The sequence below is a fragment of the Colobus angolensis genome, unplaced genomic scaffold, assembly GCF_000951035.1.
Source record: "Colobus angolensis palliatus isolate OR3802 unplaced genomic scaffold, Cang.pa_1.0 Scaffold9, whole genome shotgun sequence".
Lineage (NCBI taxonomy): Eukaryota > Metazoa > Chordata > Mammalia > Primates > Cercopithecidae > Colobus > Colobus angolensis.
Genome location: NW_012122931.1, coordinates 2,960,782 through 2,976,848, shown reverse-complemented (window position 1 = coordinate 2,976,848; position 16,067 = coordinate 2,960,782). Strand labels below are relative to the sequence as shown.

Below are 16,067 nucleotides of genomic sequence, written 5' to 3'. Positions count from 1 at the left end.
TGGGATGGTAGGTAACAGAAATGTTACCTTCTAGCCGAACAGGAAATAATCTGCACAGCTGCTAATGCTTCTTGTTGCACATGGATAAACCGAACAAATAAGCTGCTTGGCTAAAACAGGTAGATTCCCCATCTGGCTCATTATTTGATCTAAATGATTTCAGTTGGTTTGGTTCATGGGGACCCTGGCTAAGGGGCATACTCCAGACTCTTGGTATTATCATCCTCATAGTCATTAGCCACAACAGTAGTCTCCCTGGTGCACCGTATCCTCTCAAAAAAGTCTTAAATGTGCATATGTAGCATCTGCTGAATGGTAAATGTTCTCTCTCTGGCTGGAATGATGGAAACTCCAAGAAATGCATGATGATGAGGACACCCATGAATGACGTGTTAAGATTCAAACCCCGAAATAATGATGACGGAGTAGTGCTGATGCCCTAAGCTTTGGTCACACTGTCTCCTGGGTGAGAGCATGACAAAAAGGGAGAAATTGTTAAATTAAATTTATAGGAGGTCATTGGTTTGAACAGAGCTCCTGCAATAAGCCCAATAGACCAAACCAAAATGGCGCCACTCATGCTGAAGTTCCATACCACTAAGCCGAAATAAGATTTTTATCTGACCTTCCGAGAAATCAGGAGAGAGAGAGAATAGCCAAATCCCCAAACAGGTCAGTTGTAGCTGGATGATAAGAAAGTTCCCTCTGCTTTAACCTTTATAAGAAAAGTAACTCTGAAACAACCAACCTGCTTTTTATCTTCTGTTTCTGCTTTCCTCAGTTCTTTTCTTTCTATAAAAGCAACCTCCTCTGCTTGGCCCATCAGAACACTCAATTCTATTCAAGTGTTGCCCAATTCTGGAATCACAAGTAAGAGCCAATTCAGGTCTTTACATTTGTTGTAATGTTGTCTTTTGACAATACCTTTTCAAATCCCAGATCCCATCCGTTCCCAAGTCCTCTTGGAGTTTCCATTATATCCAGGGAATCTGTCCCACTGCCACCACCCTTATCCAAGCTGCCATCGTCTGCCTGCAAATACAAGGTAGCCTAAGAATTCCATTCTTGACTTTCCGAGGCCCTCTCACTCTTGCTCGCTCACTCTCTCTTTCTCTCTCTCTCTCTCCCCAACCAAACACTTAATGGCTATTTAGCTTGAGCTTGAGTTTAAGTGCTCTTAAACTCAAGGCTTTGACAGGCCCTACAAAATCCATCTCACCCCCTCTCCCACCTCTGCCTCAGGTCTCTGCCCACTGTTTTCTCACCTAGACAGTATCCTCTCCCTCCCCAAGGCCCACCTCACATTTCACCTAGTTAACTCTGACTTACCCTTCAGATCCTACTCTGATCTTTCATAGTATTTACTAGCCTGTAATTACAGGGCAGGGGCTGGGGGAGAAATTCTGCCTTTTTCAGTCAGGGTTCCAGCAGAGAATGAGGCCTAATACCCTAGGGCATGCACTGGATGTACTGAATGAATTTCTCTTCCACACATCCAGAAAGCATCAGCTGTGTCACACTCCTGGAAGAGCTGAAGAGCTGAATAGTCACAGAGTTCTGTATTGTGTGGTTCAGATGAGGAACCCAGGTTTGAAAAGCTTTGTGCCAAATACTACTTGACACAGAGTAGGTGCTCAAAGGTTTGTTAAAATGAAACAGAAATGTAATCTTGCAATGACCCCCAGGGCTGGCACGCTCTCGCTCACTCTGCTCCAGTCACACTAGTCTCGTGCTGTTCCTTCAATACCTACCAGGTCCCCCTGCCTGGCATGCCTGTGCCCCAGTTATCTGCTTGGCCAGCTCCCTCACCTTCTCAAGACTTGATGTGGATCTCACCTTTCAATGAGGCCACCCCGGACACCCTCTTTAGCTCTGCAACCTGACCCCACGATCCTGGAATTCCTGATGCCCCCTTATCCTCCTTCCTACAGCACTCATCACCTTCACACTTTCTTTACATGCAGCTCATTGATGGATAACGTTGATTGTCTATTGTGTATTTTCCCCTACCAGGAATATAGGTTTCATGAGGAGATCTGGAACCCAAGTGGCTAAAACAAGGCCTGGCACGTGCCTTATCAATGTTCATCAGATAAATGCATGAACGTGCTTCTTCTGAGTGACTACTCTCTCATAATTTGGAAGCACACAGAGGCTGCCTGGTTCCAATTCTGTAGATTCTTTAGCTCAAATCCCCACCAATGATTAGAATGCCTCTCCGTGTACGGTTTCAAATTTCTGAGGCAGAACCAATTGACCCAGCTTGTCTTCCCAAAGCAGGCCACACGATAGAGGTCAATGGTAGCTACCCATGGATGAGCCATTTAGTGTAGAAGGGCCTCTCGGCATAACCGAAAAAGAGCAAAGCCATCTGAAGCTATTCAATGTGGAAGCAAAAGCTCTCCCCAGATCGCAAGCACACTGCTGTGTTACAGCAGAGGCCACACTGGGTATCAGTGGAGGCGGGGGCATCAGGAGTGAGTTGGATCAAGTTAGATGTTTAGCCTCCAATCCTGACCTTAGTGGGGGCTGCTGCCAGGACTGAGTGGTGTACCTCAATGTCTGGCTCACCCAGAAGAGGTGCATCACTCCCTCAGGAAACTTAACTTAAATGTCTATATGCAGCCATCTGCTGAATGGTAAATGTTCTCTCTCTGGCTGGAATGATGGAAACTCCAAGAGATGCATGATAATGAGAACACCCATGAATGACGTGTTCCCATCTCATCTTCTCCATAAACAGATTTGTGGACAAGTGTAACCAGCAGACACTTAAATAAAAAATCAAAGTAACTCTGCAGGCAGGCAGGCATTCTTTAGAACTCCTCACTGCACCCTGTTCCCTGCTGCGGATTTTATAATGAACTGAAAGGCAGAGTGGCTGACACAAGCTGGATAGTTCTGGCTCAGGAAGACGTCTCGTGAAGCTGCAGTCACCTGAGGCCTGACTGGGGCTGGAAGAGCTGCTTCCCTTCCCTGTGGGCTGCTAGTTGGAGCCACAGACCCTCACCTGTGGCCTCGCCTCACCACAGGACATGTGGTCTCTCCCAGGGCAGGGGATCCAAGAGAGACAGGCTGGCGGAAGCTACAACATCTTGTATGACTTCTGTATTCTACTGGTCACAAGACCAGCCCCGATGCAGAGAGGGAGGGGATGACACCTGCGTGTGAATACCAGGAGGCGGGGACCCCTGGACCATCCTAGAGAAGACATACCACACAGTCTGTTCATGTAGACAAAGGCCTATTTTTTAAGGGCCCAGAGCTAACAAAAGGTTTTTCCATCTTAAAGGGCTATAAAAAGGAAAATAAAGAAGCATATGTGACAGAGACCACATGTGGCCTGCAAAGCTTAAAATATTTACTATATGGTCTTTATAGAAAAAGTCTGATGACCTCCGATGTACACTGTATTTACAGACGATTTAAGGGATCTTTCAAGGCTAATTCTTCCTCTGTGCCATGTTCTCTTTATGCTCTGACTTTAGAATCTATCTCCCAAGTGAGCAACTCTACTGAAACAGGTGCTCAGTGAACTGTAGCTCTGAATATCATAGTGGCAAGTGCTAAGAAATGAACAGCTTATCATAACCTGAACAGAAAGATAATAATCAAGGGTTCCTTGTCCATAAGGTGTCTGATAAATACATACTCAGTGAATCAATAACTAAATGGATAAGAAATACTACAAGGATGCATCTTGAAAGTACGGAGCTATCATGACAATAAAAACATCTTTAACCAATGATTTACAATATAAACACAACAAAATGTGAAGGTGCTATATAACAATGACAGCTGAAATTTATCGAGGGCTAACTCTATGCCAAGTATTGTCAAGTATTCTTGCATTCACGCCTCATACGCTAAGGCAGGTGCCTTCATTTTACAGATGAGTAAATTGAGGCTGACAGAAATGAAGTAATTTCCCCAAGATTACATTGATACATAAGTAGCAGGACTATTTTCTCGTAGCAAGCTACATAAAAAAGTAAGGAGCAACTCTGCATCCTGAATGTCATGCCTGAGATCAGTTTGCTGAAAGCGCAGCAGAGACAGCAGCCCTCCACTGGCTCAGGCTTCTCCTCCATCCCTTCTCGCTCCCTCCCTCCCTCACACTCAGCTGGCTCGGATCCCAACCCAGGGACTCCAAGAAGGGCCCAGTTCCGGGCTCCCTATATAACCAAGGTCACAGAGACTTGAAATGGGTGATTGAACCTGATTACTCACTGCTCTGCTCCCTCTATCCAAAGACAGTTGGAAAACATTTTCACTGAGGTCTTTGCTGAGATTGTGGACTCAGCACAGGACCTACCTCCTGCTTTCCTAAATGAGCGAAGTGGCTGGCAGCTGCTCTAGCTCTGGGGCCAACAAGGTTTTGACACTTGAATTAGGAGAGGGCAGAGAGAAGGCTGCAGCTCTTGCAGCAAAATGCAGGGCTGTCAGGTATACACCCAGGACACACTGCAGCCGCTGCAACAGAACTGAGCTCTAGGCCAAGGGTTTCCAAGGCAGACATAAAGAGATCTCGCTCTCCCTGAATGGCCTTGGAGATGGCTCAAGGTGCCCACTCTTCCCAGATTCGTGAACCTGAGGGTACAGGACCTGCTCAAGACTATACAACCAGTGGCAGAGCCAAAGTTCCCTGATGCTAATTCAAATTTTCCCACATTTTCGATTCTGCTCTTGGAAAGCTTGAATTCCACTTAGTTGAAAAGACAGTTGATTATGACAAGTTCTGGAGGGAAGAGGACCTGGGCAGAGGGAACCTGGACTAGAGACTGAGTGTACCTGTGTCAGGGACAGAAAGAGAAGGGCCAGGGTAAAGGCAGAGGAAGTCAGAGGCCTGGAACAAAGTGGGGCGTGAAGGGGAACATGTGTGACTATCTGGACAGGAGAGTCAGCTGACCAAGGACAAGGGCAAAGACTGTCAAAGAGCACTGAGGGACCAGCTGAGAGCAGAGACATGAATCTCTGTCAGTAACACACCACTGTGACCTCAATGGGATTCTCATAAATAGAGTGGTCCAATCCCCGCACAGTAAACATGCAAGCCACAACAAGATAACCACTTCCCTCAGTCCACCCTGATTATGAGATAATCATCATCCACAAAAATATTATTCTCATGCCTGACAAGCAAAGGGAGGAGGGGCCCTCTAGTCTGCCCTTGTAAACAGACACTTGCAGGAAGGGAGAACAGGGAAGAAAGGGGCTTTGACGTCAGAGACCAGTTTAGGTCCCAATTCTGCCACTTGCTAGCTGCATGATCTTGAACAAGTTACTGGACACTTGGTGACCTGGTTTTCTCATCTGTAAAATCAAAATCATACTACCTACCCCAAAGAACTCTTGTGACGATCGAAAGCAACATGCTTAGCTCACAGACAGCTGTGACAGATTGTTTGCAGTAATGGCCAAACGATTCCCTGCTCCTTATACCCACAGCTTGGCTAGATGACTCTGCACTCTCCTGTTAGAAGGATGGGTAGAGGGAGGGGGCAGGTCTCTCTCTCCCTTCCCCTTGAATCTGGGCTGGCCTGTGGCCTGCTTTAGCCAAAGAAAAGAAGTGGAGGTGACTGTGCGGCTTCTGACCTGGGGCCTCAGCCCCCCATCCCGCCTCTGAGGTGAGCAACCCCACCAGGGGAGGGACGCTGGGCTAGCCTGAGGCCCAGGGATAAGCCCTCCCAGCTGCTGATTGTAGACATTTGAGAGACCCTAGGCAAGACCAGGAGCCCAGCAGCCCAGCCTGAACTGCCAGCTGCAGAAGTGTAAACTAGGTGCCCAGTTGTTCTTTAAGCTCCCTAAATACCAGGGTGATTTGTCAGCAATGACTGGAGTAATACTCGATGCGCCGCAGCTGATAATCAGGACTTCTCTCTTGTCCGGCAAGTCTCCTGGCCTTGAGCGATGTTTCCATCTCTACCAGGTCATTCCCATCAGCACGCAACCTTGCCATTATTTCACCCTTTATAAATAAAACTTTCCCTTGACTCCAATACCCTTAACAACTACCACCTTGTGTCTTCACTCCTGCTTTCAGCAAAACTCTAAGAAGGGCCCACGCTCCCTGTGGCCAATTCTCCTCTGCTTGTTCTTTAACACTTTCATATTCAACACTCCACTGACACTTTTTTTTTTTTTTTTTTTGAGGCAGAGTTTCGCTCTTGTTGCCCAGGCTGGAGTGCAATGGCACGATCTTGGCTCACTGCAACCTCTGCCTCCCAGGTTCAAGTGATTCTCCTGCCTCGGCGTCCCAAGTAGCTGGGATTACAGGCATGTGCCACCATGCCCGGCTAATTTTGTATTTTTAGTAAAGACGGGGTTTCTCTATGTTGGTCAAGCTGGTCTCAAACTCCTGACCTCAGGTGATCCGCCTGCCTCGGCCTCCCAAAGTGCTGGGATTACAGGCATGAGCCACTGTGCCTGGCCCCACTGATACTTCTTGTCGAGGTCTCCAGTGACCACTGTTACTGAATGCCAAGGCCAAGTCTTGGCCCTCACGTGACTTGACGCAGTCAGCATCATGTGTCACCGCAGCCCCCTTTCAGCCTCCTCCTCAGGAACACTTCCTGCAGTTAGCTTCTGAACACCAATCTACTGCTTTCCCCCTGCCTTCCTGGAAGGTCTTTCGAAGTTTCTGCTGGTGCTCCCTCATCTCCTCCACCTCCTAATGCTGGAGTGCTCTGGGGCTCAGGCTATGACTTACTTGCTGGTAATCTCACCCAGTCTCATAGCTTTAAACACCGTCTTCATGTCAACAACTCTCAAAAAAGCCTACATTTCTTTTCTGAACTCCAGATTTTAATGGCCTAATCGCCACCTCCTTGATCTCTGACAGGCAGGCACCTCAAACTCACTCTGTACCCACACAGCCCCAATCGTCCCCCACAATCTGTGCCACTGGAGCACTCCTGCTTCGAACGTCAACCTTCTGATGCTCAGGACAAAACCACTGGGGTCGTCCTAGATTCCTCTTTCTCTCTTGCACCCCATACTCAACCCCTCAGCAAATCCCACTGGCTCTCCCTTCCAAGTCCTTACAGTCATCTCAAGGCCTGGCCTCATCTGCCATGGGTCTCCAGCCTCCACCCTAGTCACACACTCCCAGCTCAGGACTTCTGTGCCACCTCTTCCTTTTCCGGAGCACGCCTGCCCAGACATCTGCAACACATAGGCTTCTGCTCCTTATTTCTGATCACTCTCCCTTTCCATCACACGTAAAACTAACAACCCTCTTCCCCCAGCATCCTGTCCCCTTCCCTAGCTCCTCTATAGGACACCTGTCATCCAAAAGCCTACAATATTATACTTGTTCACATGTAAACTAAAAACTCCAGAGGGCAGAGTTGTCTTATTTTCCTCATTAGGTACCCCCCGTGCCTGGAACGGTGGTGACATAGGACCTGTTCAATAAACATTTGTTGGATGAATGAACATCCAATCAATAAATGAACAAATATAGAAACAACAGAGTTTTTTTTAGTACAGTGTCCCATTTAATGGTAAAGGAAAAATGCTGAAAGCCTCTATAGTTAATCACGAGGTTCTACAAAACTTCCACTGTCTATTTCTCCTTACAGTGGTGAGAAGGAGAAGGAGGTCTCCATTTGCACAGATGGAGACCTGAATGTGTGTGTGCCGGAGAAGCCAGAAGGCTCGCTGAACGACCCCAGTCAAACAGGAGGCAGCTGGGGGGGGGTCATGGTTCAGTCGTCTTCTGGCCCAAAAATCACAAGATTCTTTGACCTTTTTAAACTGATGAGTGACCTGCTTCTGGATTCCAGAGTAAAAATGACTGCAGAGAACACCCGAACCAAAGCCACACTACAGGTCAGGGATTGGCAAACTCCTGCCCACAGCCCAAGTTCACCCGCACCTGTCTGTGCAGGCTGCTTGCCCAAGTTCACCCGCACCTGTCTGTGCAGGCTGCTTGTTCATAGCCTGCAAGTGAAGAATGGTTTTCATATTTTTAAATGATTTCACTTTAAACGGTTTTATGGGTATCTATATAATAGTCTTAATTTTGCTTCTTGGGCCTGCAAAGCGTAAAATATTCACGACTTGGCGCTTTTAGAAGTTCATCAACCCCTGGGGGCAAACTCCTTGGTAGTCCATGAGGCCCCTGAAACAGCCACCCAGGTATTTCAGCAAAAAAAAGTAACATCTCAAATGAAATGCCTTAGAATCAATCAGCGAAAAGTGATTGGAAAAGTGATTAGAGATAAAGTGGCCACTGGCCATGGCTATTATCTAAAATAATGGTGACACCCTCTACACAGCTGGGAAAGAAATAGCCAAACACGGAAATGCATTTTACGCATGTTCCCAGGGTAAAGCACATCCGAAAGCCAATGGCTACGATAGATATTGTTCTAAATTTGGAGGTATCTGATGACAGAATGAAGTTTCCTTCCCTTTTCTTACCCACACCCAAAACTACACCCACACTTCTCATGAGAAAAATTCTGTCACACTTAGGGTTTCCATTTCCAACATCTGATCTTTCACTTAAGAAAAAACTCATTTCGGGGACACTTTAGTTACCTATCAACTGCTCCCAGATGGAAGCTCCTAATATACATAGACCTTTCAGTGCCACGCCTGGCAAAGAGGAAGCCACAGGCATTATTGTAATACTGTATCCCAATATGTTATTATTGTATCATTGTTACATATATTATTGTATCACATATTATATACAATACAATACATAAGGGATTGCATATACAATGTACTGAATATTCTGTAACATGTAAATATAAAATCATAACATATACAATATGTTGTATGGCTTTATATTATTACATGCATTACTATATCACTGTTATATTGCTATCCTAACTTAGGAGACACAAAGCCACACACTAGCTGCAGGGCTTCAGACAAGTTACTTCACTTCTAGAAGCCTCAATTTCTTCATTGGCAAAATTAGGGAATAATTTGAGATTTTTACTCTTCTCTTCTAGCTCAAGACGTCTGTGACTCCAAAGTCATGTTAAATAATCTTTTGTTTCCCTTTTTCTCCTACCCCGAACCAGTTTATGACTACATCCCAATATGGCTTCTAAGCTCACTGATGAACCAATGGCCTTGTCCATTATATTCACTCCAACACCCTGACGCTCTGCACTAGTTGATTCAAACCACCCTCCCAGCAAGCTGTTTAATGTATCTATTTTCCTAACAACGAAATTGATGCTCATGTCATACATATGCAGTTGGGGAAATGGTTAGCCCTTTACAGAAGCAGCAAGAGGGATTGTTGGGTCATTAGTCACACTGCCTAACAGTAAGCATTACATTAACAATGTTAATAACACTTCTGGGTTCACTCTGTCTCTTTCATGTGAAGAAACTAAGTATTTAATAATCACTGCTCTCTGGGAGGCAGAAGACAAAAAGTTGTGATGGTAATTGGGTACGCTTAAATAAGGCCTCATGTCTCTTTTCTAGGAAACTCAGCACTTGAATGAGATTGAGTCAAGCCCTCAGCAAATGACTGTGGGAAATTAGAATTTTCTAACGAAATAGATTCTTAACACTGATAATGGCTTTTGAACTTCCCATACCCTTTCTCTGAGTCCCATGCCATCAGATAATTCATCAAAATGGCGTTTGTAAGTGTAGTTTACGTTTTACAAGACGAATGATTTCAAAATAATATTCAGCGCTGATGTGCTTGTAAGTAACTGGTAAATTTATACATCACTCATGAAAATGCATCACTTTTGGAAAACAAGGCAAGATCCTTAAAGCTATTTCTATGTTCCTGGCTTGGGAACTTTACACTGGGAACTTATCCTAAGGACGTGATCCAACAGAATCACAAAACTATATTAATGAAGCTACTTACTGCTGCCTGACCTGTAAAAAGTGGAAATAATTTCAGTATTCAACAGCAGGTGAATGATTTCATAAGTTATGGAACAGTAACATGATGGAATGTCACAGTCATAGTAGATATGAAGACCACATAGAAGCATAAAATTAAAAGAAAAAAAGCAAAATTATTCGCACATGTTGACAACTCTATGAAAAATATGCATCGTGTGCAGCCACTCTGAAACAGAATAATGGCACCAACTAACACTTTTGCCACCTTACTATGTTTTAGGTCATTCATTCATTTTAAGACAGGACCTCAGCTCACCCAGGCTGACACACAGGGAGAATCACCTAAGTCTAGGAGGCAGAGGCTATAGTGAGTCATGATCATGCCACTGAATGTGTGCCACCACGCCCAGTTAATTTAATTTTATTTTAAAAAAGTTTTTGCAGACAGGGTCTCACTATGTTGTCCAGGCTGGTCTTGAACTCCTGAGCTCAAGCAATCCTCCCACCTCAGCCTTCCAAAGTGCGGGGATTATAGGTGTGAGCCATCATGCCCAGTCTTTTGTGTCTTTTAGGCTTAGACACTCAACATGCATTTTCTTGTTTGCATTGTATCCGTTTGCTCCAATGTTTTTCTTTAATAATGTAACATCATTTCAACCAAAATCAAACGTAACTTCGCTGTATGTGATCTAAAAGTAATAACAATAATAAACACTGACTGGATACTGACTGCAAGCCAGGCACCATCCTAAGCACTTTGCATGGACAGACTCCTTCATCCTCACATCTCCCTAGGAAGTGGGCACTATTTGCAGATGAGGAAATTAAGGCCCAGAAATTAAGTAACTTGCTGAAGGTCAGCCAACTAGAAAGTGGGAGAACAAAGACTCCACCCTGGCACCTGGGCTCCAGAGTTCTAAAGAAATTTTCAAAGAATTCAACACCATAAAAAGCTCTCCTGTGATCTCTCAGCTCAGCCAAACTGAGGCTGTCTGAGCAGGTACTGAATGCTCTAGGAGCTAGCAGATCTGAAAGGCAGTGTGACCAATGCTGATGGTCATTGATGCACGGCCTGCAAGGGGTCCTTCAAGATGAGCGGGCATGTGATACATTAAACTGAGAGATGGAAACAGGTGGAGAATTACCCAAACTCATACAGCCACTGGGACTGGGATGAAGACAGGCAGATAATCCATGTCCATGGATCTGGTAAATCCAAGGTTCTCTCTACTATGCAACGCATAACAAGAATCACTATTATTCATTAAATGCTCACTGTATGCTAAGGGCTATAACCCCTTTATGTGAATTATCTCATTAGTGCTCACAGTAGTCCCTCGAAGTATGCATTATTATTAATCTCATTTAGAGATCAGGAAACAGGCCTGGAAATGTGAAGTAATTTGTCTTGCCTTACTTAGAAGCTAGAACGCACTGAGCTGGTGGTTATTGCAGCACCCAGCCCTTGTGCATTCCGGATCAATATTAATTAGCTGGCACACGGGCATCCAGTTGCACCAGATGCTACTTTGCCATCTAATCTGCAGAGGCGAGTCTAAACACCTTTGCTGGCTGGAAAGCAAACATTTCTAAATTTGCCCCTATGGCAGAAGAACCACTCGCATTCAGAACTGAGGCAAATCCTTAACTCACCCCCTGCCACCCCCAGCCCCAACTGGGCCTGCCAATCTGCTTATAGCACAGCAAACCCCACAATCCACCAAGGCCTGTGGGCTGAAGCTTTTTATACTCAGCTCTTCTACTAAGGGTGTTAATTTCATTCGCTCACACCCACACTGTGTACAAACATGCAAATCATTAACATTTCCATTTACCAGGCTGGTATGGCCTGGAGCTGCTGGGATTTTTGAAAGAGATAACAATTCAATTTGCAATTACTGCTGCAATTTTTAATTCCCAAGGAAACTTCTGTCAGTGCTGTACTCCCAAGAGCCAAAATGAACACTGTAAGCAACTCTTCAAATTATTTTGAAAGAGAGAAAAAAAAAAGAGAAGAAAGGAAGGAATAAAAGGAAAGGAAAGAAGGAAAGGAGCCAGTCAGGCAGGGTGCCTGCCTGCCTGCCTACCTCTGGGAGGGTAGGATTATAAGCCTATTTCAGAGAAGTTTAATTTAGCTCTAAATTTCAAAGTTTCCTCCAGTTGTATGAATCAACGACTAAATGTTGACTCTTTAAGAGGGGCTTTTGTGAAGCAATATTTGCAACTGAACAATCATCAATACATTTACTGTTTGTAAACTCAGAACTGCTGTGGGATAGAGGAAGGTGTACCTATTTTCATTCTCCAATGTTTCTACTTTGGGCAATGAAAGGCTAAGAATGAACATTTCCAGGCCCAAATAACCACCTGCCACCTTCCAAGTCCCAAATACACCTGCTGGCACTGGTAACCACTATTTATTGCATGTCCACTGTGCACTGTGCACCAGGAACCACCATGTCCTGCATACGCCTACCCTTCTTTATACCAGCAGCGAAACGACAGCCAGAGAGCACTCACAGAGGGCACATGTGCCAGGCACCGTGCAAGTGCCGAGGACAAAACAATGAACCCTGCGACTGCCTGCCCTCAGGTGGTTTACAATCAAGTGGTAAACAGATCAATAATAAAAAAAAAAACCCTGCGGATGTAAATTAAATAACACAATAAGATGCAGTCATTTGGAACAGGCCACTGTAGACAAGGAAAGCCTAGTTACGGTTAACAATCAATAATCACTGCTTCTCCCACCTGTACCCACTATCTTAGTTTGTTATGGCTGCTACAACAATGTACCACACATTTGGGTGCCTTTAAATAACAGTAATTTATAGTCTTATTGTTCTGGAAGCTGGAAGTTTGAAATCAGTGCAGACAAGGAAAGCCAGGGCATTTGGCATTAGAAAATGCATCTGTTCAAGGTCGGAGAGCGGGCTGGGCCAGAACTCTGGTTGGAACGCTCAGGATCACACTTGAGCCACTGCCTCGTGCCACTTCCCATCTTATTTTTTTCTGTTTGGGGCCTGCTGGAACTCACTATGGTAATATAAATGAGTCAGATTTCTCAACCACGAAGAGCATCCATTATTGTAAAAAACATTTTCTTCTGTGTGGGGTTGGTCCTGAGAGCTATCAAAAAATAAAAACCAGAACCGTAAGTCAGACAGTATAGTGGTCCCCTCATCGGGTATGTGTCCCACACTGTCTCAAATCACTAGAGAAGCTTCTCTAGCAAGCATAGAATGCAGGTGGAGGCTGTGAGATTCATGTTTTTCACACTGGTGTTCTGCCCCTGCGGCTTTTCAACTCCCCAGGTGTATGACATGGAAACACACGTAAACGATCTAAATGGCAGATAACAGTTTCCTTTCAATTTGCCTTTGGAACGCACTCTGGGCCTGCCCTTGCTAATCATGATCATCTTTGGCTCTGGTTAAAGTCTTATGCTCCGGAGCACCTAAAACAGGGGCACCGGGGCAGAAATCAGGGGCCGTCTGGGCTGTCCCAACTGCCTGTAGCAAATCCACATAACGATATGCCCGGGATTCCCATTCGCCTGTCCCTAAACTAGACACAGACAGTGCTGCTTGCCCTGGAACCTGGGGCCATCATTCATTCATCAAGATTTCACAACCACGTTGAATGTGGGCTGCAGATCAGGGTCATGGTGGTGCCCTGGGATTCTTTTTTTTTTGAAACGGGGGTTTTGCTTTGTCATCCAGGCTGGAGTGCAATGGTGCAATCTCGACTCACTGCAACCTCTGCCTCCTAGGTTCAAGCAATCCTCCCATCTCAGCCTCCTGAGTAGCTGGGACTACATGCGCGCGCCACCATGCCTGGTTAACTTTTTGTATTTTTGGTAGAGATGGGGTTTTGCCATGTTGCCCAGGCTGGTCTTGGTTTCGAACTCCTGAGCTCAAGTAATCTGCCTGCCTCGGCCTCCCAAAGTGCTGGGATTACAGTATTGTTTTTAATTGGAGAAAAGGCATACAAATTTGTTAACGTGTACACAGGGAAAATCACAGAGTGATTGTGATTTTAGACAGTAAATGATAGACAGCATAACTCTTCACCCCTAAATACTTCAGCATGACTATTCAAAAAAGCACATACTCCTACATGACTCAGCACCGTATCACACATAATCACATGAACAACAGTTCCTCATTATAATCCACCCTGGAGTTTATATTCAAATTTCCCGAACTGTCCCCCAATGTCTTTAATAGCTGTTTTGTTCAAACCAGGATCCAATCAAGGATTGCTAAGGAGTACCCTTTCCAAAGTAACATGTTAGACAAAAGAATGACTCATGGAAAGTCAGAAGGGCTGGAACCTGACAGTAAATTAGCATCCCACCTACTTGCTTTTCAAGAGAAAAAGATCTATCATTTGACAAACAGCAACTGCTCTTAACATTTCCATGCATTTTCTTCCAGTTATTTTTTTTTTCTTTTCATAAACACACCCATATATGCAGCTGTGAACAAACTGTCTTGCTACCGATCAAATGCTACTGCAACTTCTTCTGGCAAGAGGAGAAAAAGACCTGGTGAAGTCTTGTGTATGTCATCTCTGGCATGCCTGCCAGCCAGCCGGCCTCCTGGGTCAGTAACTATGAAAAAAGGCCGCTGAGTGCATCAGAAGACTGCCCTGCACTGAGACACTATTAAAGGTCCTTGAGTTCCAAATGTACTGCACTGCTCTGTGGCCCTGCCAACTTCCTCCTTCTCAAGCTGACATGACCCCAAGCCCTAGAAAGACAGAGCAGGTGTCAGGCGAGGTTGCTATCCCACTCCCTGGGTGTCCAGGATGGATAAATGTTAAGATTTTACAGAAAGTACCTTGAAAGTACTCTGGAACTTTTGGAAGTGCTATATATTTAAAAGCTGTTAATAACATTCTCTAAACCAAAAATATCACAAAAGCCTCAAACTACTAGATATCAAAGCTTTGACTTGGAATATCTTTTTTTCTTTTTCTTTTTTCTTTTTTTTTTGAGACAGTTTCACTCTGTCACTCAGGCTGGAGTGCAGAGGTGCAATCTCAGCTACTGCAACCTCCACATTCTGGGTTCAAGCGATTGTCCTGTCTCATCCTGTAGCTAGGAATACAGGTGCCTGCCACCACATCTGACTAATTTTTGTATTATTAGTAGAGATGGGGTTTCACCATGTTGGCCAGGCTGGACTCGAATTCCTGACCTCAAGTGATCTGCCCGCCTTAGCCTCCCAAAGTGCCGGGATTACAGGCGTGAGCCCCTGCACCTGCCTGACTTGGAGTATTTCTAAAAAAGTAAAAATTTTCGGCCACGCGCATTGGCTCACACCTGTAATCCCGGCACTCTGGGAGGCGGGGGCCGGTGGGTCATAAGGTCAGGAATTCAAGACCAGCCTGGCCAAGATGGTGAAACCCCATTTCTACTAAAAATACAAAAATTTGCCGGGCGTGGTGGCGGGTGCCTGTAATCCCAGCTACTCAGGAGGCTGAGGCAGAGAATTGCTTGAACCTGGGAGGCGGAGGTTGCAGTGAGCCGAGATCGTGCCACTGCACTCCAGCCTGAGGGACAGAGCGAGGCTCTGTCTCAAAAAAAGTAAAAATTTTCAACAGACACATACTGCACTGAATGAAGCATCTCAAGTTGAACCTAAACCCTCAGCCAAACCAAGCCCTCATATTGAGAGAGGAATCATCTTATTCCTCAGAAGAACTGTGAATTTTCTTGAAACCATGTTGGACTACCAGTGCTTTCTGCTCTGGAAAGTGATTCCCCAGGCACTTCAGCTCTGGTGCTGGGCCAGTCTCTCAGAGAAAACTGCCTTCTTGCTTCTTCCTGGAAAGGAAGCGCAGGGCTTTCTTACCTTGTTTCCAGGGGTACAGATGACTTCGTTTCAAGGGCTTCTGTTTTTCAACAGCATTGCCCATTTTAAAGCCAGAGGACACAGGGCCCTCCCCAGCCCCGGCGTCTTTCTGGAACAGCAACTGAGGACAGAGTCACTGGCTGAAAGGGGATCATCTCTTGGACATCCCAAATCACCCAGCAGCAGAGCCCAGGCAGCCTCATAAGGGAAGCTTGAGGAATCTCATTCTGAACAGTCTTTGCCTTCTGCCTTTCAAAATCCCTTCGGCCCCAGGGAGGAAGTCAGAAGAAAGGGCTTGTTATCGCCCTACCGGTGTGTCTCAGGCATGGTCTATATTAAGAAGCTCTTTCCTCGTCATCCTTTTGACAC

General features: G+C 45.4%; 1 protein-coding gene across 1 annotated transcript in view; it reads right to left on the bottom strand.

The window, feature by feature from the left end:
- RAPGEF1 (Rap guanine nucleotide exchange factor (GEF) 1) overlaps positions 1 to 15,762 on the bottom strand; it is a 130,981-nt gene extending 115,219 nt beyond the window's left edge. The window contains exon 1 of the mRNA XM_011931182.1: positions 15,699 to 15,762. Coding sequence (XP_011786572.1) covers positions 15,699 to 15,762 — 64 coding nt within the window. The remainder of the gene's footprint in view (positions 1 to 15,698) is intronic.
- Positions 15,763 to 16,067: the final 305 nt, after the last annotated feature.